At 32.4% G+C, this 22,093-nt stretch overlaps 1 protein-coding gene and 1 long non-coding RNA gene across 2 annotated transcripts; one reads left to right on the top strand and one right to left on the bottom strand.

Annotated features, from left to right (window-relative positions):
- Positions 1 to 11,095: 11,095 nt before the first annotated feature.
- On the bottom strand, positions 11,096 to 13,450 carry LOC110702860. Its single transcript, XR_002507605.1, has 2 exons — positions 11,964 to 13,450; positions 11,096 to 11,661 (listed from the first exon to the last, which is right to left on the bottom strand). It is a non-coding gene; the product is annotated as an uncharacterized LOC110702860 (long non-coding RNA).
- Positions 13,451 to 14,467: 1,017 nt separating this feature from the next.
- Positions 14,468 to 18,598, top strand: LOC110702859 (lysine histidine transporter 1-like). The gene is made up of 7 exons (XM_021880603.1): positions 14,468 to 14,942; positions 15,738 to 16,121; positions 17,159 to 17,552; positions 17,634 to 17,739; positions 17,973 to 18,064; positions 18,145 to 18,213; positions 18,307 to 18,598. The coding sequence occupies exons 1-7, from the start codon at positions 14,734 to 14,736 to the stop codon at positions 18,403 to 18,405; spliced, it is 1,353 nt and encodes a 450-aa protein (XP_021736295.1). The 5' UTR covers positions 14,468 to 14,733; the 3' UTR covers positions 18,406 to 18,598.
- The last annotated feature ends 3,495 nt before the right edge of the window (positions 18,599 to 22,093 follow it).

Genomic DNA, 22,093 nt, shown 5'->3' with positions numbered 1-22,093 from the left:
ATGGCTAAATCTTTATGAGATTGGAAATAAGAATTAAGGAAGATTATTAAAATACAAAAATTACCAAAATAAATATCTCAAAGATATCATATGGTGGCTGAAAATTTGAGCTTTCCTAAGCGCATATTTTTAGACCTCCTTATTGATATTTAGGCATTATTTTGCTAAATTCGGCCTCAATTAAATAAATAAGAAAATATAATTTTCTTAGTTAAAATATCCGAAATATGTATATATAAATCGGTTTTTAAATAAAATAAATAGATAATAAATCTTTTCCATAATCCAAAAATAATAATTAAGTTTTAAAATGCTTTTGGCGCCAAAATTCAAATATCATTTTGCCTCCAAAATTTCAAATAGTAAAATAATTTACTAAAATACCCTTTTAAGTGAATATTAATTAATTAATTAATTAGTAAATACGTTTCAAAAATACGGGGTATTACAAGTCTTGTGTTTACAAGAAGGTTAGTGGGAGTGACATTGCATTCCTAGCCTTATATATCGATGACATATTGCTCATTGGAAACAACATTCCAATGTTCTGTGAAGACTTGGCTTGAAAAGTTTTTTTTAATGAAAGTCTTGAGAGAGGCACAATATATTTTAGGCATCAAAAAGATCTATCGAGATAGACTAAGAAGATGATTAGATTGAGTCAAAGTACTTATATTGATAAGGTACTGGCACAGTTCAATATTGTAGACGCTAAAAGGGGCTACTTACCCATGTCTCATGGTGTGACTCTCAGCAAGACTCAGTGTCCAAAGACACCCTACGAGCAAGAAAGAACGAACGAGATCACGTATGCTTCGCTGATGGATCAACCATGTACGCCATGATATGTACAAGGCCGGATGTGTTGTACGCCTTGAGCGCTACGAGTCGTTACCAATCAGAACCAGGAGAGGCGCATTGGATTGCGGCCAAAAATTTCCTAAAGTACTTGGAAAGGAGTAAGGATAAATTTCAGGTCTATAGTGGGAGTGAGGACTTGGTTGTTGAAGGTTATACTGACATGAGCTTCCAGACTGACATAGATGACTTCAGATCGCAATCAAGATTAATATTATGTCTGAATGGAGGAGCGGTGAGTTAGAAGAGTGCCAAGTATAGCACAGTTGTAGATTCTACAATTCAAGCCGAATACTTGGCAACTTTAAAAGCAGCTTAGGAGGCAGTTTGGATTCGAAAGTTCATTGATGAACTTGCATTGGTGTAGCCCACTCAATCAAGGGACCAATAGACCTTTTTTGTGACAGTAATGGGGCTATTGCTCATGCTAAGGAGCTAAGGAGTCACTAAAAGATCAAACATGTCTTACGGCGATTTCACTTAATAAGGGAATGGGTTACCAGAGGTGAAGTTAAGATTTGGAAAGTGGACACGGAAGATAACGTAACCAATACTCACTAAACCTTTGTCTCAAATGAAACACAACAAGCATGTTGAGGCAATGGGAATTAAGCACATTAGAAGATGGCTTTGCTTTCCTATTTTGTATGTTTTAATTAAGTTTTGGATATCTTGATGTAAAACACTATGTTAAACATTTATATATGAACTAATTTTATTTTGCAAAATTATTATTCCATAACTATTTAATTATTGTTTAGAATTAAATAATGAGTCAATTCGATGTGACGATATTCAAGATATGGTACCAAGACAATGTCTTGGATAAAGAAACACCTATTAAGTGAACATTGAATGTCATATCGAAATCATCCCTAATCAAGGTCATTTAAAAGTTGGACGACTAATGACCATGTGATATAAGTGTGTAGTATGATTTATATTACCGTTTCTTGTGCTACGAGGACATAAATGTCATAAATCATTTGCACAGGTATCGGTTTAGAACTACACTGGATCGTCCTATAAGAATTCCTTAAGAGATTTAAAAATCGTCATAATTATACACCTCATTAAGTCTATCGGTACCTTTTCCTCAACCATGAGTATTGTAAATTTGCTTGTTTAAGTACTAGTCTGTTTCAATGTTGTCAAACGACTGCCACAAAAGGGGATTATAAAGGCAACACTCGGGCAGCTAGGCTCTTAGTAAGTGAAGCTTGACAAATACAAGATTAGGAATTTCCTCCTATTAACAATAGAAATTATGTCTTTGTTGTTTACAAGGCCTCTCAAAGAGTGAGACAATGAAAATGCATGGCCGTGCTCAGATGGATTTTGGATAATCATCTTTACTTGACAGTCAAGCTCGGAATTTTGAGGAACACTTCCGGACATAATAAGGATGACGATAAATCTTACCTTATAGTTCATGAAGGGTTATTCAGCAACATAAGAAGGGGAAATACACATACTGAACACTTTTCCGGAAGGACGAGTGGGAGATTGAAAGGAATGGTGTCCTTCAAACAAGTTTATTATTCCGATAGAGGGTTTGGAATTAATTAGGGAAACTAGTTATTTAGTGAAGTTAAGTGAAGTTAAGTGATCGAAATGTCTAGCTGGAGGCCGCTTTCGATCAGTGAGATGAATATAATTAATCTCACAGCTAGCTCTTGACTGAACCAAACGGGTCACACCTAATCGCGTAAACAAACTAAGGTGACGAATTAATCCGAAGGGTTAAATACGTCAATAAAGATATTTCATACTCAGACAACGGATTTCGAGCTTATAGCGTCGAAACCAAGCTTCAAACGCCAAGACGATTCTAGGAACCGACGAGACGAGAAAATAATTCAAATAGTATAACCTATGTCAACACCTAGGTGTAGGCTCATAGTGGCCTAGCAAGTAGCTAGTCATGCAAGGGCTAAGCTAGCTAGGCTACCAGCTACAAGGCATGGCTTAGCCGCAAGCCCAACAGCGCGTGTGCGCTGGGCATGCTCGCCAAACCTGCTAGTAAGCTGGTATGCCCAACCGCATGCTTGTCAGGCGTTAGCACGTACACCGTGCTGCTAGGCTGCTTTGGCAGGCCGCATACTAGCAGCCCGCCAACATGCAAGGCCTGCTTGCGAGTGCTAGCTTGCGAAGGGCCCGTTGATAGGGCCAGCAAGGGACTAGGCCGCCAGCAAGGCAGCCTTGGTGCCCAAGGCTGGCTAGGCCAGCTGGCGCACGCCTATTGGATCCGGGTGAGGCTTGGGGAGCAAGGGAGGAAGTGGTCCTCCCGTTGTGGTTCTCACCTACCCTCTCTTTTGGGTGTTGACATGTATACGTTGTTTGATTATTTGATTTTATATTTAATTTATTTTGGAATTAAATTAAATGCTAAAAATTCACTTTTATTGAAATTCCTACATGGAAAAATTACCTTGGAATTGGAGAAGCCAACTCTATAAATACCCAAGTTAGTTTTGGGTATTGATACAAGATTTGGGCTCGAAAAAGGCATCTTTGTATAAAAGTGAAAAAACCTATGGAGTATGTAATTCTCTTGAGTCGTGTCATGATTTCGTCTAAGCTACGAAATTCATCGAAGTTCGGGCGTGTGGGTGTACGAAGTTGGAGGAGCGCGCATTTGCGGTTCTAAGCTTCCGGCATTCAACAATTGTGTTCGAGTAAGTGGAGAAGCACGCTTCGAGGGTAATTTCTATATTCCTCTTATGTGTTTAATACATGTTTATACTTTATGTTTTGTATGCTATTTAGTCGTAATTATTTATGCATGTGGTCCGAGGCAGGGTTTGGTTTCCGCACGGTGTTTGGAACACCGTAAAGCCCAACATATTTTAGGGGAAAAAAGGTTAAAAGACGAAAAAGATTCAATACGGGTACATATTTTTGAAACGCCCAAAATAAAAAGTGCTACTAACATATCATTATGAAATGAAGATAATATATCATTTTATAAAATTAAGTGTGTTACAAGTCAACATAGAACAAGTGCAATAGGCCAACAATGGCGGCTATATAGCATGCACCTTTTTATTGTACTATAGAGTAACTTTAATTTATCAAGTGCAATAAGGAACAATTATTACATAAGGCCATTTTATTGTACTATAGAGTAACCCTTCTATTATGTAGTCCTTGATATTGATCTAGTCTACTTTAAGTACTAGATGAGGTCATTGGAATGTAGAAAATGGTATATTAAAGTCCCTAGGGGACTCCAAGTGCCTTAGAATCCATAGTAATTTTGTTTCCATGTAGAGGTCTTACAGTGACAAATCACAACTGGGTTTAAATCTTCATCTTTTAATCCAACCAAGTTTACAGAATTGGCTGTTGTCAAACTTGAGAAGATGTCGGCTAAAGGCTACAGGCTAGATTCCAGCCACATGATACTTATGGAGGCCTTCGGCAGATGCCGATGTTGTTGAGGCAGCTTCTAAATGTTCAAGAGCCTACGTATAGTTGGCAAACTTGAGAAGATTTTCTAATGAATTGACACAATTTTGCCACTTACTAGGATTCCGTTCCTCACATTTGTTCAGTGTGAGGTTTATTACATAAGCTGTTTTTGAGTGTAAATTAATAGTGAAATATTCAAGGTTTTCATCGACATTTAAAACGGAGTAAGACATTTTTGAATGGGGAATGTGATTACATTTAATTTGAAGAGAAAAAAAAGTAACAAATCTCAATTTGAAAATTACATGACCAATACCATGACCATGACCATAACCATGAAGATTAACACCATCGCTGTCATCAAAATCAATAATATCAGTATGACATTTTTCATCATCTGAGTTCACCCAAGTATTTTAGGTTGGTTTTTTTTACGTTATTATCAGTAAAAGGGAATGTAATTGCGATTGCATTAGGGAACCTTTGGTAGTTTTGATATACTTATTTTATTATAAAATAATTACACGTATTTTTGTTTTGTAACTCAGTACAAAAGTGTATATATGCTTTTATGCTCATGTGATTAATATGGAGTATTTATAACATTTTAATATAAAATATTCTATATTATATAATATATTATTTTTTTATGTTTTTTTAATAGTTGCAACATTTTTCTTTTTACGCTTGTCGATGCATGATTTCAATAATTAATATATTTAATTTTCACTATGTAAAAATTATAAACATTTGATATCAATATAGTACAAATCTAGACGAATCTAACAATATCCCACGTAATTATACTTTTACTTAAGTGTAAATGAACAAAGCAAGTCAAAGTGAAACACATGAATAGTGTAAAAGTCTGTTGCAACTATAAAAAAAAAACGAAGGAAGTATAATTTAATATATATATATATTATATGAGCATATATATTATATAACTCATTAGTATATATATTATATAAAAACATCAATAATACTCCATATTAATCAAATGAGCTTTTTTATAGGTTTAATTGTATTTTTGCATCCCTCAAACCACCCTATTTTGAATTAACCACTCGTTTTTTTTTTTGTTTTTTTTATTTAACCACCCACAAAAACGGAAAAAGTTAAGTTTCACCGTCTCTTTACTAAAATTATCAATTTCATGCCAAAACTTGCTTGATGCTCATTGCACCCTTTGGATCGGATTTGTGGTCAAAACACCTAAAAGGTATCGAAAATGCTTCATTTTATGTGTGTTAGTGTTACTTTGATAGAAAGTCCAGGTCTGCCCTACATTCTTCCTTTGAATACTTTAATAGAAAGTCCAATTCTGATTTTGACACTTTCAGATCCAAACCCTCCAAATCATAGTCTGCTAACTGATAGCATTAGTACCCCCATGCCATTAATTTTTGGATCCAAAGCAACTTCATTTAAATTACATCAACACCCCCATGACGTTAGTACATCACGTTCAAATAAGAATTGGGTGTTGCCCAAGGGTTCACCCAAATTCAGTCCAAGCTAATTCAGGTATATAGCACACAAAAGTAGTCCTAAACTATCCAAAATTAAGGAATCAAAGGGCATGCATCAAACGGTGTTAGATATGAAAAATGACGACATGGTTTTACTTCACTAAGAAAGCCGTCCAACTTTCTAAACGATAACCGCTAATGATCAAAAGTAACTTTAAATACTTATAGTTATTTCATTTCTATTTCCTCACAAACTTCATTTAAAGAAGTGTTTCCTTCTCTCTCTAGCTACAATCAGATCATACTTTTTTCTCTCTTTAAAAATCTAAAAGTTTCTCCATTCTCAAAAGAAAATTTCTCTAATAGCAGAAAAGGGTATCATTAAGCCACTTAAAGCGATTAACATTAGCAATCGTAGCAATTTCACGATCTATATGTGCAAATTATAAATGAGGAAGCGATCCTTCACATGCCAGGATTACTTGTTGACAATCCTCAGGTCGTGTTAGAGCATTAGGGAACACTGAGCTACCCATGGGAGTGTCCCAACCACCACTTGGCAAAGGACAATAATTACTCAAAGTGGAGCCGTAACTATATCCATCGCAAAAGCACAAGTTTAACGGGAAATTCCCTGTTTCTCATACTGAGAAACGAAATTTGTTTCTCATGGGGGCATTTTTATGAATAAATCAACAACTTTTCCATTATTGTGGGATCTACAATTGAAAAAAGTTGTTGGTTTATTTACAAAAATGACATGTGAGATACAAATTTTGTTTCTCACTATGAGAAACTGGGGCATCCCTAGGTTTAACCGTTGAATCTATAAGCGATGGGTTCAAGAGATACAGGGGCCTGCTGTCCCAAATGCCTTTTCATGTGGGCAGTGACCATTATTTGGTGAGGAACAACATCCTCCCCAAGATAAGGTAGAGGTGAATGACCTGGTCAACGCTGCGTTGGTTTGCAAGGACTGGGCTTTGGAAGTTAGGGCTATCTATCCACGCCCTGAGTTTAAAGGCCACCTGGAGAGCTCAGAGATGAAAAGGTTAACGCCAACATCCCTAGCGATGATGACTTTTAACTTGCTACACAATGAATATATATTCCTGTACATATATTTAGGCCTATTATATTTTGTAATGAACACTCACAGTCAACAGATATGTTCTTGAAGTGTTCTTTTTTGTTTGTATAAATTTAAACATTTTAATCAAGTAATTTGGATGCTTTTGCATCAATCCTAGCATTTATCAACTCAATACTTCATGAAATTGCCTAGAGTTTTAATTTTTACGGTTTTAAAACGCCATCAACCATACAAATTAAGGGCATATGTTACATCCAAATTTAAAATTTTGTTAAATTTGAGGGGGCATATGTTACATCCAAATTTAAAATTTTGTTAAATTTGACTTTTTAAGGAAAGTTGACCAAAGGATTGACCCGATGTAGGACGTTTGACTTCAAAATACTTAAGAGTCAAGCGATGTATGGATCGTTATCTTAAATGGATGATGAATGTATTATCAGGCCCTATCAAGCAGCCAACAATCAAGGAAGGAAAAGGCCTTTAGCGAGTTAGAGGTAAATTCAAAAGAGATTGTTGGCGCCAAGAAGAAAAAACCGTCTTAACAGTTGAAAGGAGATTATGGACAGATTTTCAAGAGGCTTACGCCTATAAATAGAGGAAGAAAGGACATCAATGAATCAGGCAACAAATGAATTTCATTTTCTTTAAGATTTGTTTAGCGCTTTTATAGTTTTTCCTTGGCTTAGTAGCCAAGTGATAGTTTAGATTACCTAACATGTATTGAATATCGTTCGATAATTTCAATTGTATGATTATGGAGGTAATTCTTCCTTCTTATAGTACAATTACAGCCTTGAATTTATCCTTTAATTGGTGGAAGTGTTGTATCGTCAATGTTAGTTTGTTTGTTTCTTTAGATATAATAATTCAACTCTTGTTTAACATCTTCAAGGATAACTTCCTTACTTGTTTGTTGTGTTAGGTTGGCGAGATTATCAAATTATAACCAGTAACAGTAGGGGCAGCCCCTTAATATCCTAGAACAAGATAAGGTTTTTAACATGTTGGTAAAGAACAATATTTACCTCAACAATCACATAAATTGAGGTAATTCTTAGCATGCAAAACGAGATATTTTCAATATTATATATTTTACAATTACTACCTCAAACCGAACCAAAGGTCAAAAATGACCCCCGAAATCTTAATAAAGCAATTTTTAACATGAAAATCCATGTTTTATATATTAAAAAATGGAAATTACTATTAAGAGGATGTGAAATCTAACATTTTGCGTTTTTGTGGATAGCTAGGTTTTATAAAAGGAAATTTTGAATTTTAACACCATAAAAACAACTTAAAATGGATTTTAACTCTAAAATAAAAAAATAAAAAAATAAAAACTTTTATTTTAATACCACATAAAAAATTAAAATTTTGAAATTACCACTAATTGACGGTTTCCGTAACATAAAATGTTCGTAGGGCCCACCTTTTCTTTTTACCTCCAATTTTCAACCTGGTAATTATGATTCTTCTTCCCTCTTTGATTACCCACTAACCTTCTTCATTCAATTCACTTTGAATACCTTCATCTACCCAAAAAAATCTTCAACCATTTGAAGATATTATCACATCTAACCTAAATTGTGGGGTTGAGGAGTGGATTTCAGAGGAGAGGTGTCAACTTTGTACGAAAACAACTCACAAAGTATCGTCAGCCATTTTCATCAAACAAAAAGTTCAAAAGTTGTTGGGATACTAACAAAGACAGGCAAAGATTCCAAAGAAGTTTTTTTATCCTTTTGTAGTATTTTGTTTTTATTTGTGGGGTTTAATTGATGTCAAAGTTGCAAATTAATGATGAAATTTGGGCTAATTTTGGTAACTGGGCAAAAATCTTAAAATATTGAAATTAGGATTGACTGTGCGACTTAGGTTTTCAAGAATATTTACTACCTTCATTTCATATTTTTTGCAACTTTGGAATATTTTATACTTCACAAATAATACCCTAAAGTTGCAAAAAATATATGAAATGGAGGTAGTAATTGAAATTAATGATTAATTAAAGTGGGTGATTGCTTAGTTGGTGTATTTATTATTTATTTTACATGTTGAATTGGCTGCATTTTATATTGTAGTTTGTCTCAGAATTAAGTGTTTTTTTGTTACACAATAATGTTGGAAATAGTGCTTGAGGCTGTGAAATTGGAGATATAATATGCTTAATTTGATATGTTTAAGATGGTATTTCAATTGTTAAATGGCTATTAACTTGTACACTGTTTTTTACTGGTTTTACGGTTGGTAGAAAATGGACAACAACAGTATTAATGATACGGTTGATATTTGTCTATGAGTGGGGGTGATTTTGTGCCTCAAAAAGTTAGCAAAAATAACCAATTGTTTGTTTGGTGTGGTGGGTGGTGTTATTGGAGGATAAATGTGAAGGTATCTAAGTTGGATGTTCATTTGATAGGAGATGTTGATGTCCATGGTTTTGTTAAGTATAATATGCTTGTGCCAATGTATTACAACATTTAGTACAAACAAAGGGGTAAAACTTTTAACACGCGTAAAAGGAAAATAGTCAACAGTGAGGAAGTAAAGGGGCTTTTAGAGACAGTCAATGCAAAAGGTTATGTGGAAGTGTTTGTCACAGTAGCAGAGTCTATTAGGCCCAACCTTGAGCAGGCCCAATCTACTCAACAGAGGCCCACCAAAAAGGGAAAGAAGAGTGCAAGTACAATAGTTCTGCCTCTTAGGAAGAGCCCTAGGTTTTAGAAACCAGAAAATGAAGTCTTTGAAAGGGAAGACATTCCATAACCTAAAACCATACATCTTACAAAAAAAAGGAAAGGAAAAAATAGATAGGTTTGAAATATATGCATCATCTGGTAGTGGAAAGGGGCAGGGGAAGGCAATGGGGAAAGGGAAAGCTTTGTTGTTGTTTGAGGATGAGCATGAAGATGATGGGAGTGCATCTAAGTACTCGAGTACTAATTTCAGTTATGATGATTTGAATTGGGAACCTGGAGGAGAGGAATTTGATGAAGGTGATGAATAGTGGTTTATTCAAGCATAAGAGAGATTCTGGGCAAGGTGAATAAAAGTCTGAAAAAGGGTCTTGGGAGTGAAATAGATCAGGGGATAGTGAAAGATCATAGGTCACAATTGAAAATGAGGAGTTGGACATAGGTTTGATTAAGTCAAAGGAAGAGAATGAGGATGATTTTGATGAGTCCAGAACTTCAGGTGGTTCTGATGATGAAGATGAATATGCTCCATGGTTTAATGCAATTGTTGACTTCACCAAACCTATTCAGTTGAAGTTCAATAATGCTTAAATTATGAAAAAGGCTTTGAGGGTGCATGTTATTGAAAACATGTATGAGTTTTACCTTACTACTTGCATAATGACAAGACTAAGATCATAGTTGAGTGTAGGTATAGATGTGATTGTAAGTTTAATAGCTACACTTGTAGGATGTCTATGTGCACTTGTGTAGTGGGAGTGAAGTGTTATAATAAGGTTCATGATAGGAAATTGCAAAAGCGACAAACTTGGCAAATTAAAAGCTTGAAATTAAAACACAACTGCATGAGGACCAAGAATGCCAAGACCTGTAAACTTCCTTCTGTACCAGATTTTGACATGCCAAAGTCAGCAGGGAGACCACCTTTCAACACTCCTTGGATGGAAGAGCAGAGGAAGGTGAAAGAGCAAAAGGCAACAAAAAAGGTATTGGGTTTAATTGTTGTTAGTGTCATTACTTTTGTCAATTTAATATTCAAACCTAGTCAATAGTTGTATTATACTTGTCACAGAGTGCAAAAGGGGCCGGACCAAACAACATTGCTAACAAAAAATTTCCCTAAGAACAACCAAGTTGTATTCCCCTAAGCAAACAGCCAACTCAGTCATCTCAACAGTCAGCAAAGCCAAAGTCTAAGGCCAAAATTTAGACCAAGACTCCTTCAAGTCAACCATCAACAAGTACAACACCAACTGGAGTGGTTACCAGGGCAAAGCTTCAAACTTACAAGATTAATCTAACTCATTAATGTACTAATAAATTTAGTTGCTAGACAATATTTTTAGTTTTTGTAAGGCTGTGGTTGACTCTTAACTTAGTATGAACAGTAGTAGGATAACTTAGTCTTTTTGAACAATTTCAACAGCACTACTTTTAACAACTAAACCATGATTCTCATTCATTTATGTTTGAATGCAAAGTGTTGTTTATATATAAAAGACTTGTTTATATTACTTAAATTACCACTTCAAACATTTCATTGTTCAGAGCAAATTAAAAAAAAAAAAAAAAAAAAAAAAAAAAAAAAAAAAAAAATAGTACAAACATAACCAATCCTTAAATTCATTACAACTTAGGACAACTTAGCAGATTCATCAGTTCACTAAACACCCCTAAGTATAACACAAAGTCCACCCATTGCTATAGCAACACAAATGTTTATGGTAACCCAAACAACACAATTCAGGGAGGACATCTTTCCTTGCTTGAATTCTCTATTCATTTTCTTCTTGTCAGCATTTAAGGCCTTGCACACACCTCATCTTAGATTGTCAACTTCATTAAGCAAACACTTCCTTTGGGAAATGATTTCATCAACTTCCCTTCTCGATTCATTACCTTCACCCTTGAGCAGCTTCTTATCCAACAACAAATTGTTGATAATATCTGTTGATCAACCCATTCAAACATCTTGCGGCCCCTTAGTTATTGGATCAAAAAACTTGCAAGATCTAAACTTCCGCCTTGGGTTCTCCCTAGTCCAGCTAGTCAGCTTTGACAATGAAACACCACATTGGCATTTTTTGTCCTTTGAAGGAGAAGAGCTAATATATGACATAACCTACATTAATTTCAATTCACATCCAAAATCACTTTCACCCTGTATACAAACTAATTAACATTCTACACAAGTAATTTTATTATAATTACTTATTACAAAATTCCCCAATTCAAAATTGTGATGAACCCTAATTTTGTAATTGGGCAAATTGAGTAGTAAATCTCTTAATTAATCCATCAATTCGATATAATAAAAAGAAAATTTACTAGACCTAGTGAATTTATCATCTAATAAACAAAAAAAAGGATTTTAATTTGTGCTAAAAATTGTGAACTTTCGTACTTAGTTATGTACATACATACCTTATAGCAGCTTCAATCTCTTGCTCTTTGCTGTAATCGTGCAATTCCCTTTATGAATTCGATTCGCTAAAATTCAACATTCTAAAGTATCAAATTAATTGTGAAGGGGCGGAAGATGGGGATTATCGTGACCATTTAAAAGGAAATCAAAAAATTATCTGTTTGAGTGGGCCTTAGTAACTGTTTTGTTAATGGAACTTGGCTTTAGGTGGTAATTTCAAATTTTAATTTTTCATATGGTGTTAAAATAAAAGTTTTTTTTATAGTGTCCTTTTTTGTGGTGTTAAAATTCAAAATTTCCTTCATAAAATAAACAAAAAAACGGATGGTTAAATCAAAATAAGGTGTTTTGATGAGTGGTAAAGTATAATTTTTTTTTTCCTAATTTATATCTTATGTCCATCCTATTCTTAAGTCCAAATCTTCCCTAATCTACTCTACATTTTAAAAATATTCTTGAATCTTCAAATAATTTCCACACTAAAGGTAAAGTATGAAATTTTAATCTCTTTCCTCTTTCTTTTCCTTTTTCTTTTCTTTTTTCCTTCTTTCCTTACCTTTTTATGACATTGGTCAAGCCAAAAGAGATTCTCAGATATGGCAAACTATGGTACGTAAATCTCGCGTAATAGCCGCCCTAGTTGATATTAAAATTTAAACTAAAGACAATCACGACTTTATTTAAATTTAATAAACTATAAGATATTAATGACTAACATATATACTGATAAATGTGTTAAGTCAAAGGGAGTGAGTATGATAAACATAACCTTGGAATTAATATAACACGACTTTTTACACCTATTCAATTTCACTTTCGTCAAACTATTCCCACCCCTAACTGGTCATAAGGCCCAAATTTAACATCAAAACAACAATTGTTGACTTAAATAATGTTTCATACTACTATGTTTGACAATTCAATCATAGGCGTCATGGCTTGCAAATTTCCAATAATACGATCATAATATTATTTCTTTAAGCTGGCTAAATGACGGAATACATAAACCATTATTGGAATCTAAGCATGTGAAAATGTGAACTTTGACTATTATTTTTCATTAATCTATTTTTGTACTACACATAATTTTTTTTTTTTTTTTTTTTTTTTATTTTATTTTTTTTGGTTGTGAGAGGATCATCAAGAAGGACCTCAACCACGACAGGTTTCTTCTTATTAGAGGATCATCACTTAAGAAATGAAAATAATACGAAGGATCATCATCATTTACGGTTTGTTTAGGTAGCTAAGTGAAATGGAAAGGGTAGGGAGGAAAGATAAAGGAAGGAGAAAGTGGTGTTATATTTTCCATCCGAATCTTTCTAACATTGAAAGGTTTTGTTTTATCATATAAAGGGGGATAAATGAATCCTTTCATTTCTCTTCCCTTTCATTTGCTCTTAGGCTCCTACGTACCAAATGATATTTAAACAAGGGAGGATGGAACCCTCCCACCCCACCCCACCCTACCCTTATCCTTTTTTTTTCCTCTCTTCATTTCCCTCCAATTTTATCTATCCAAACAAAGGGTTAAGAAAATGAAGAATACAAACCATTTCTCTCTTTATTACTACTTTCTCACTCATGCACATGAAACTTTAGTAAATAAAACCTTACTAATGAACAATTAAAATGTTTTTTTTTTTGGACGGGATGCACAATTAAAATGTAACATTTAATTTCTTAATCATTATCTAATACGTTTTGACTTATGCATTATTCACCCATTCTCCCCTAACAATTTTTTGTAATAGGTTTTCTCATAATTGTCTCAATGCTTAATTTCAAAATATCAAATTTTATAATTTTCAATTAACAATAAATAATAATATTAATGATTAGAGCTTTGAAGGTATATATTAACAAACATGATTATGAACGCATGTCACCAACTTAAATGAAATGGAGGAGATAGTAATTGAATTTTACAAGAATTGAGGTATGAAACTACCTTCATTTAATAATTTTCTTAACATTTACTATTTCAAGATCTTCAATTACAGATATATACCTTAATTTTACTTTTCATTTTTGTCATAATAATAATTACAAAATTCATCCCTTATCGATGATCAAAAAGATTGTTATTCCTCTCTCTTATTATGTACTTATTTTTCAATATACTCTTCTACCCAATCACATACTCTCTTCTATTTTTTTTTTTTCAAAACGTGTTAACGTGGGTGTCTAATTAAAAATGTATTCTTAGAGTAAATTAGCCCTTAAATTAATAAAGCTAATTAAATAAGTAGCTGCTGAATGACTTTGGGTCATGACTCAATGCATTTTCATTGGCATAAAATTGATAATTTATTATATATTTTTTGTCATGACATGAAATGTCAGAATGATTGAATAATGGGAGGTATCATATTTTTTTTCAAATCATTATTTTTATTTGAATCCTATAATTAGTCATAAAAAATTACTCTTTTAGTAAACAATATATCAAATTACTTATGTAAATTAATCTCTTAGTCAAAGCTAAAAGTCAACAAATGACACACACAATAAAAGAGTATGTCATATGGTAGAAAACACCTACAATTCTACAAAGGTAGTTAAGAGACGCAAGTCTTTTGCACCATCTAAGATCTGCATTTATAAATATGCGAATCTTAACATAAACTTATTACCTCAAAAAGTCGTACTATCATATAAGGTAGCTACTAGCTAGGCTATCATATTAAACTTGATTAAGTCATATTTTACTATCATATATATAAGGTAGACTATCATATTGGTGGTAGCAACTCGATTGAGCAATCGATGATGGAGGTTGAGAAGAACGAGAACTTTAAGAACGACAACATTCTTAAGGATGAAAATAGTCTAAAGAATGAAAAAGCTCTTAACGATTGGCTTCCGATCACGGCCAGTCGGAAGGGGAAATGGTGGTATGCTGCCACTCATAATGTTACTAGTATGGTTGGTGCTGGTATTCTTGGTTTACCTTATGCTATGTCTCAACTTGGATGGTATGTACACTTTTTTTTTTTCATTTTTTTTCCAAGTTTATTTATGTAGGTTTCTTATCAAATAACAATCTATTTAAAAGTTTGATAAAGTAGTCATATATTGTTTTTTTAATTATAGAGTTAAATCTTGTTAACATTTGCATTAAAGTGGAAAATTATAAAAAGGTGGTTTTGGCCTTACATGGTTACATCACCAACTTATTATTAATCTTTTACCGTGATTTAATTTATTCTTAAACGAAACTTGGTAACATGATATTGTAGTTGCCTATTTATTTATATATTTTTGGGATGTAATTCCATCCATATATTTGAAGGTTATTGACTTAATTTTTTTTTTTAATGAGATGATCACCCATATAAACACGAAAACTTATTGAGGTGGAGAGTTGAATTTAAAGAAGTATTAATCTGATTATAAAATGATTAAATAAGTTGATGTAATATAACTGAGAATAATTTTAATTAATTATTTAAATTTCATTAAGGTTATTAAAAGTTGGGAATATATTTGGGAAGGATTCACCCTGTCTGCTTTTGTTATTTAGAATCAAATTATATCGTTCAATTCTGATAGTTAGTTTCCATACAACTCGCTCGGTGATCTAATCTAAAGTGTTGTGGATCATCTAAGTGTTGACCTGCATGGGGCAATCTGTAAATGACAATAGCTTCGCATCACAGTGTACATTTGTATGATGTGGACATCCAAAAAATTAAAATCATCGATTTACATCATTACCCTTGTGACTCTCTCTAAAACAATATGATGAGAAATGATTTAATGTATTTCAGGGGTGCGGGTGTGACAATCTTAGTAATGTCATGGGTGGTAACGTTATACACACTATGGCAAATGGTGGAAATGCATGAGATGATACCAGGAAAGAGGTTTGATAGGTATCATGAGTTGGGGCAATACGCATTTGGGGATAAATTGGGATTATGGCTTGTTGTGCCGCAACAATTGATAGTTCAGGCGGGTTGTGACATTGTTTACATGGTTACAGGAGGGACTTCACTCCAGAAGTTCTATAATATTGTTTCTCCGCATGGAAAACCCATCAAGCTCACTTACTTCATTATGATCTTCGCCTCCGTTCAGTTCTTCCTTTCTAATCTACCTAACTTTAACTCCATCACTGGTGTCTCCTTTGCTGCCGCGGTTATGTCTCTCAGGTAAGTTTTCGTGCCCTTTAAATTTTGTTGTGTATATTAGTATATCATATTCCATGTATAGAAAAGTTTTAGAATCTTGCATTGATTTATAATCTCTTTTATTATCTATAGTTATATAATCCATGAATGCATATTTGTTGGACTTCTTGTATAAATCAAATACTGACTTTAACTTCTCTAAAATCTTTTTTGAATATTTTATTCCTACTCTTTCATTTGCTATTTATTTCTACATGATACTTGACATTATTGGCTAATTTTATAAACATTACTCCCTAGGTTTTTTTTTTTTTTCGATGGTTACATTTTTTTTGTTATTCGATGAAATCACTTAATAGGACAACATAGCCATATTTTTGGAAGAAAAGTACTCTATAATAAAATAATACATCTTATGTTATTTAGTTGAAGTTTTTTTATATCACATTTATCAACATACAAATTCAACTCTAAATATATCTGTAATTAGCAACAAAGAAACATTACAAACAATTGATATTATAAAAATCTAAATTGAAACTATAACAAAAGTTAGTCAAAATAAAGTTTGTAAGCAAATATCAAAACGTATTAACTAAAGAAGTAAAGGAAATATAAATCATATATTTCAAACAAGAAAAAGTAAAAGAGTAAACCATTATCTTGAATAGCTAAATATAGTAAGCCTTACTATTATTTCAACACGGAAAAAATATATACTCCCTCCGTGTTTTAATAAGTGTTACATTTTAACCGACACATAGTTTTAGGCAATTTAATTAACTTAAATAAAATAAGAGGTAAGTGGGGTAGTTAAAGTATTAAAAAATTATAAAAGAAAGATAATGAGATTAATAGTTTATTGAAAAGTAATGATTGTGAGATGAAATATATAATAAAAAAAAGTATTAGTGGATTTAGGTGGAGACTATGAGAGAAGAGATATATAATATTTAAATGTAGTTTTTTGTTATAAAAGAAAATGTAACATTTATTAAAATACGGATAGAGTAAATACTGTCAAACTGATATGAGAAAGTGATTTGTATTGATTTCAGTTATTCTGCCATTGCTTGGATAGCTTCATTAATAAAGGGTGTACAACCAGACACAAGTTATGACAGTAGGTACAACACTCATGCAGGAGAAGTATTTGGATTTTTAAGTGGGTTAGGAACGGTTGCTTTCGCTTTTTCTGGTCACAATGTCGTGTTGGAGATCCAGGCAACAATTCCTTCTACCCCGGAAAAACCTTCCAAAAAACCTATGTGGAAAGGATCTCTGCTCGCTTATATTGTTGTTGCATTATGTTATTTTCCCGTAGCTTTTGTTGGATACCTTGTGTTTGGCAAACTCGTTAACGATAACATTTTGATCTCACTTCAAAAGCCTAGTTGGCTCATTGCTACCGCCAATATCTTTGTTGTTATTCATGTTATTGGAAGTTATCAGGTAAGTCAAAGTTATTATGTAGTTTTATTTAATTCTTGCTTCGAATGAGTCATAAAATTTATGAAACAATTTCTATATTAGGTCTTTGCAATGCCGGTTTTTGACATGATGGAAACTTTCCTTGTGATGAAAATGAAATTCAAACCTAGTAGCACGCTTCGTCTTATCACTCGTTCTACATATGTTGGTAAGTAGTTTTTTTAATTATTTATTTAAAATTTGATGGTTTGACATTCCTATCCTTATAGTGATCTTTTAAAAAAAAGTTAAAAGAAAAAATGATATTGCATCATATTTATTAATTAAATTATAATTTGTAAATTATTAATTATTGGTGTGTGGTGATCTTGTTAGATTTTTCTCTTATCTTAACTATCCTAAGCGCTTGATTGTGAATTATTTGTATGATCTTTTATGTAGGTTTTACAATGTTCGTGGGAATTGCATTCCCATTCTTTGGTTCCCTTCTAAGTGTGTTGGGGGGAATCGCTTTTGCACCCACTTCCTATTACGTAAGTCTCTATTATTAATACATAGATCATATACGTGAACTGTACTTGTCTAATATTAACGTTAATTTTATTTAATGCAGTTACCATGCATAATATGGCTAATAATATGCAAACCCAAAAGATACAGTTTATCCTGGTATTGTAACTGGGTAAGTTTACTTCAAAGTTTATTTTGATTCTACAAAATTTTGTTCTTCCTTCTTCTACTTTAAGCCTAATAAGCTATGTTTTTTCCATTGCAGTTCTCCATCATTTTTGGTGCTTCGTTAACGATTTTAGCCCCTATCGGAGCTGTGAGGGATATCATAGTTCAATCTAGTACCTACAAATTTTTCTCTTAATCACTTTTATATTTTACTACCCAGAAATGTTACAACTTAATAGCGCTATTAATTTAATAGCTAATTAATCACACGTTTGTCGCTAATTATAATGCACTAATTTTGAGATTGTACTTTTGAGATTGTACTTAACTTGTCCAAGGATAATCCATATATGCTTAAACATAATTCAATGCTTGATGGTGCTATAAACTACAACATTTTGAATATTTTATTCTCATTTGTCAATATTTCTGATCTTTGTCTTTCAATAATTTGTTATTCATAAAGAATGAAAACACGAGAAATATTCTACCTATAATACACTCCTTATTAACTCTTAAATAAATTTGGTTCACACTAATTTATTATAAACCACTAATATTAAGGTTACTTTATTTGAATATTAATATTTAAAAATAATGTCGTTACACTAATAAAATGGTCACTATGACAAAATAAAAGTTATTATGTTTAAAATAAAAGATTGTGTTACAATAAAGGTCATATATATATAAGAGATTAATATGTTTTATAACGAGAGTTTTAATACACGGATTAATATGAATATAAAGGCTAATATGTTGAAATTAGGGTTACTATGTTAGAATTAAGGTCACTGTATTAAAATTAAGGTCACTATGTAAAACTTAACGTCATGTGGCACGTGTGGATCTCAAGATCTACATATATTTGAGGACTTTTTGTGAGAAAATACCTAATAAAACCTAGATTTTACGAGAAACTATCTAATAAAAAAATGTTGTAAGAAACTACCTAATAGATAAAATGTTGTAAGATACTACCTTTGACCAAATTCCCACCGTGACTTAAATTTACGAAGTTGATCCACCTTTAAACACCCCTGAAACTATCATGAGGGTTAGTTTTCAAGGTGGTAAGGTTATTTTCGGGGTAGTTGGAGGATATTCCGAGTTGGTGAGGGTACATTAGTGCTTTGAGATGGTGGTTTTTGGGGTTAGAGGTGGTGGTCTTGGGGTTGAAAGGTGGTTTAGGTGTGGTGGAGGCGATTTTAAGCAAGTTGTGTTAGTTTTGGGAATGAAAGCGGTGGTTTCTAGAGTGTTTTGAGGTCCGGTGGAAATCAGGTATATGTAGTATTTTACAACATTTTACCTTTTCTTAGGTATTTTTTTTACAACATTTTACTTTTATTAGGTAGTTTATTACAACATTTTTTTTATTATTAGGTAGTTTCTCAAAAAATTTGGGTTTTATCAGGTAGTTTTTGACAAAAAGTCCTTTATATTATTGTGAAATAGGTCCTCAAAATTTTAATAAAAGTCACTATGTTAAAATTAGAGTCGCTATATTAAAATTAAGGTCACTACATGTTAACATCACGTCAGTTAGCACATCAGGTGCACAATAATAATATTGTGAACCAGGTCTACACAAATTTTTCCTATACTCCTTCCGTTTCGTAATAATAGTAAAAAATTCATTATTTATCCGTTTTGTAATAATTACAATACTTAATTATTTGATAAGGGCGCACTACTAGTACTACGTATATTATTTCTCTTTCCTACCAACCCAACTTATAATATTTTTTTTTTATTATTTGTTCTCTTAGTAGCAATAAAATACAATGCTTAGCCCAGCAACATGCTGTGTCTACTAATGCGTGCACAAGTTAAAAAAAAAAGTAGCAGAATCCTTATCAGTAGGATAAGTTTATAAACTAAATAATGTTGTCATTCTGAAAATTTTATTGTCATTACACCTAGCCTATTATATTGTCTAGCTACTTTGTTTAGATAGTCAGTTTGATTCCTATCACTAGTTATATTTAAATTGCCGTTCAGTAGTATTAAAATATTGTCATTCCGCGTCAAGTTATTGTCGGTAATAACTAGAACTTTTTTACGGTCATTTAAATTCGTTATAATGTCACTAAGTCTAACTATATTGTCATATTACCTGGGATTGACGATTTGTTTTCAGAGCCATACGGTTATTAGTAAGTTATTAATTACGTAAAACGGAAGAATTCTAGACCATTTATTGAGTGTAAGAAACCAGAGTTCAAGCACTACTATAACATTCTTGAAAATACTAGTAATTTTGGTCTAGTCCTTAACTATATTGTAGATCAAATTGGTGAACTAAAAGTAGAAGTTGATAGCATACATTGTCATTGCATGAATATTAAAAACAAGTTGCTAGCGACAACATCTGATATTAATAAAAATTTAAGTGAGCTAAGAGAACAAGTTAAACAAGTACAACCTAACTTTCTTTAACAAACGAAGTTAGACATCATTTTAACAAAGAAAAATCACCTAATAAAGAAAAGATTATTCCTAACAAATATAAATGTCCTTTTTAGAACTTAGATAAAAATAAGAAGTTTTCTGTATCACTCCCTAAAAGAACCACTAGTGAAAAGGAAAAGAACAAAGAAACTAAAGATGAGCCATCATCTTCAGGAGAAAACGATTGAAGAATTACAAACCTTATTTAATAAAGAAGAAGACCCTGATAAACTAAACGAGATCATGAAAATAATTTCTGAAAAATAGATTGTTCCTGATAATTAAATAGAAGAAAATAATTATGTTAATTAAGAAGAAGATTATATCAACAAATGGGGTTAATGAAGCTTAAAGATTTAGACTTTTTACCTATTGAAGTTGTTCAACAAAAGATTGATCACGAATTAGGTAAAAGGATAATTAAAAAAAATTACGTTGGAGAAGAAATAATAAATAATGTAAACAATGTTATACAAAGACCTAGGTATCAAGGAGAAGGGAGTTGTACACGATCAAGATACATACCAGGGAAGACTACTCGCTTTAGTGTTAAGGTTATGCCAACTCAAATACCTAAGCAAGAAGAAGTAACTCTTGAACCTATTATCCAAACTGGTTATAAACTCAAATTAAATGGAGTAAGAGATAGACAAGAGGTTTTAGATCAGCGGAAAAAGAGTATGAGTAGTGTGCTTAACCTAAACACTTAATGGACTTCTGAAAATTTCTTGAATTACATTGAACATAGCTTCTATGGTTGTGTAGAAGACTGGTATGATGGTATTGATAAAGAAGTTAAAACCTAATTACGAACTAGTGAATCTCCTACCAAAATGTTTAGACAATTATGTCAATACATTGATTTAAAATTCATTGGTCCTAGAGCTGACCCTAATGAAAAACGAACGGAATATAAAAAAAATTTAAGTAATTTGTCCATCTGTAATATGAAATATGTTGAGAACTACATTATGGAGTTTGAAACATATTATTATAATATTGGTGAAAATGAAACAAACCTTGGAATGTTTTATGATAAATTACCAAGTCCTCTTAATGAAAAAATCAGTGAAAAATATCAAAAATGGAGAGAAAAATATATAGCTAGGGATGCCCTAGGTAACTGAATTGCTTTCCTAAGAAAATGGATTGAAAAAAAATGTATAGAGGTTGCAGGAACTTAACAAATAAGGAGACAATTTCTCACTTGTCTGGATTTCCCAAATGACTATGGATGTGAAAGAAGGAATTATTACACGAAGAAACGCTATAAGAAGAATAAATTTGATAGATCAGGAGGAGAAACCTATAAGAAGAAGTATTATAAGCATAAGTATAGAAAGCCTAGTAGATTTTTAAGAAAAAGCAACATATTGTGCTGAGAAAAAAAAAACATGCAAGTGTTGGTCTTGTGGAGAACTAGGACATTATGC

Source organism: Chenopodium quinoa, unplaced genomic scaffold (assembly GCF_001683475.1).
Source record: "Chenopodium quinoa cultivar QQ74 unplaced genomic scaffold, ASM168347v1, whole genome shotgun sequence".
Taxonomy (NCBI): domain Eukaryota; kingdom Viridiplantae; phylum Streptophyta; class Magnoliopsida; order Caryophyllales; family Amaranthaceae; genus Chenopodium; species Chenopodium quinoa.
Note: the sequence above shows the minus strand (reverse complement) of the source record. Positions and strands in the feature narration are given on the sequence as shown.

Bases quoted from the DNA above. Each gene is read 5' to 3' on its own strand.
- LOC110702859 (XM_021880603.1), top strand. From the start codon at position 14,734: ATGATGGAGGTTGAGAAGAACGAGAACTTTAAGAACGACAACATTCTT. The intron at 17,740-17,972 runs GTAAGTAGTTTT...TCTTTTATGTAG, and splicing joins CACTCGTTCTACATATGTTG to GTTTTACAATGTTCGTGGGA. The intron at 18,214-18,306 runs GTAAGTTTACTT...TTTCCATTGCAG, and splicing joins TATCCTGGTATTGTAACTGG to TTCTCCATCATTTTTGGTGC.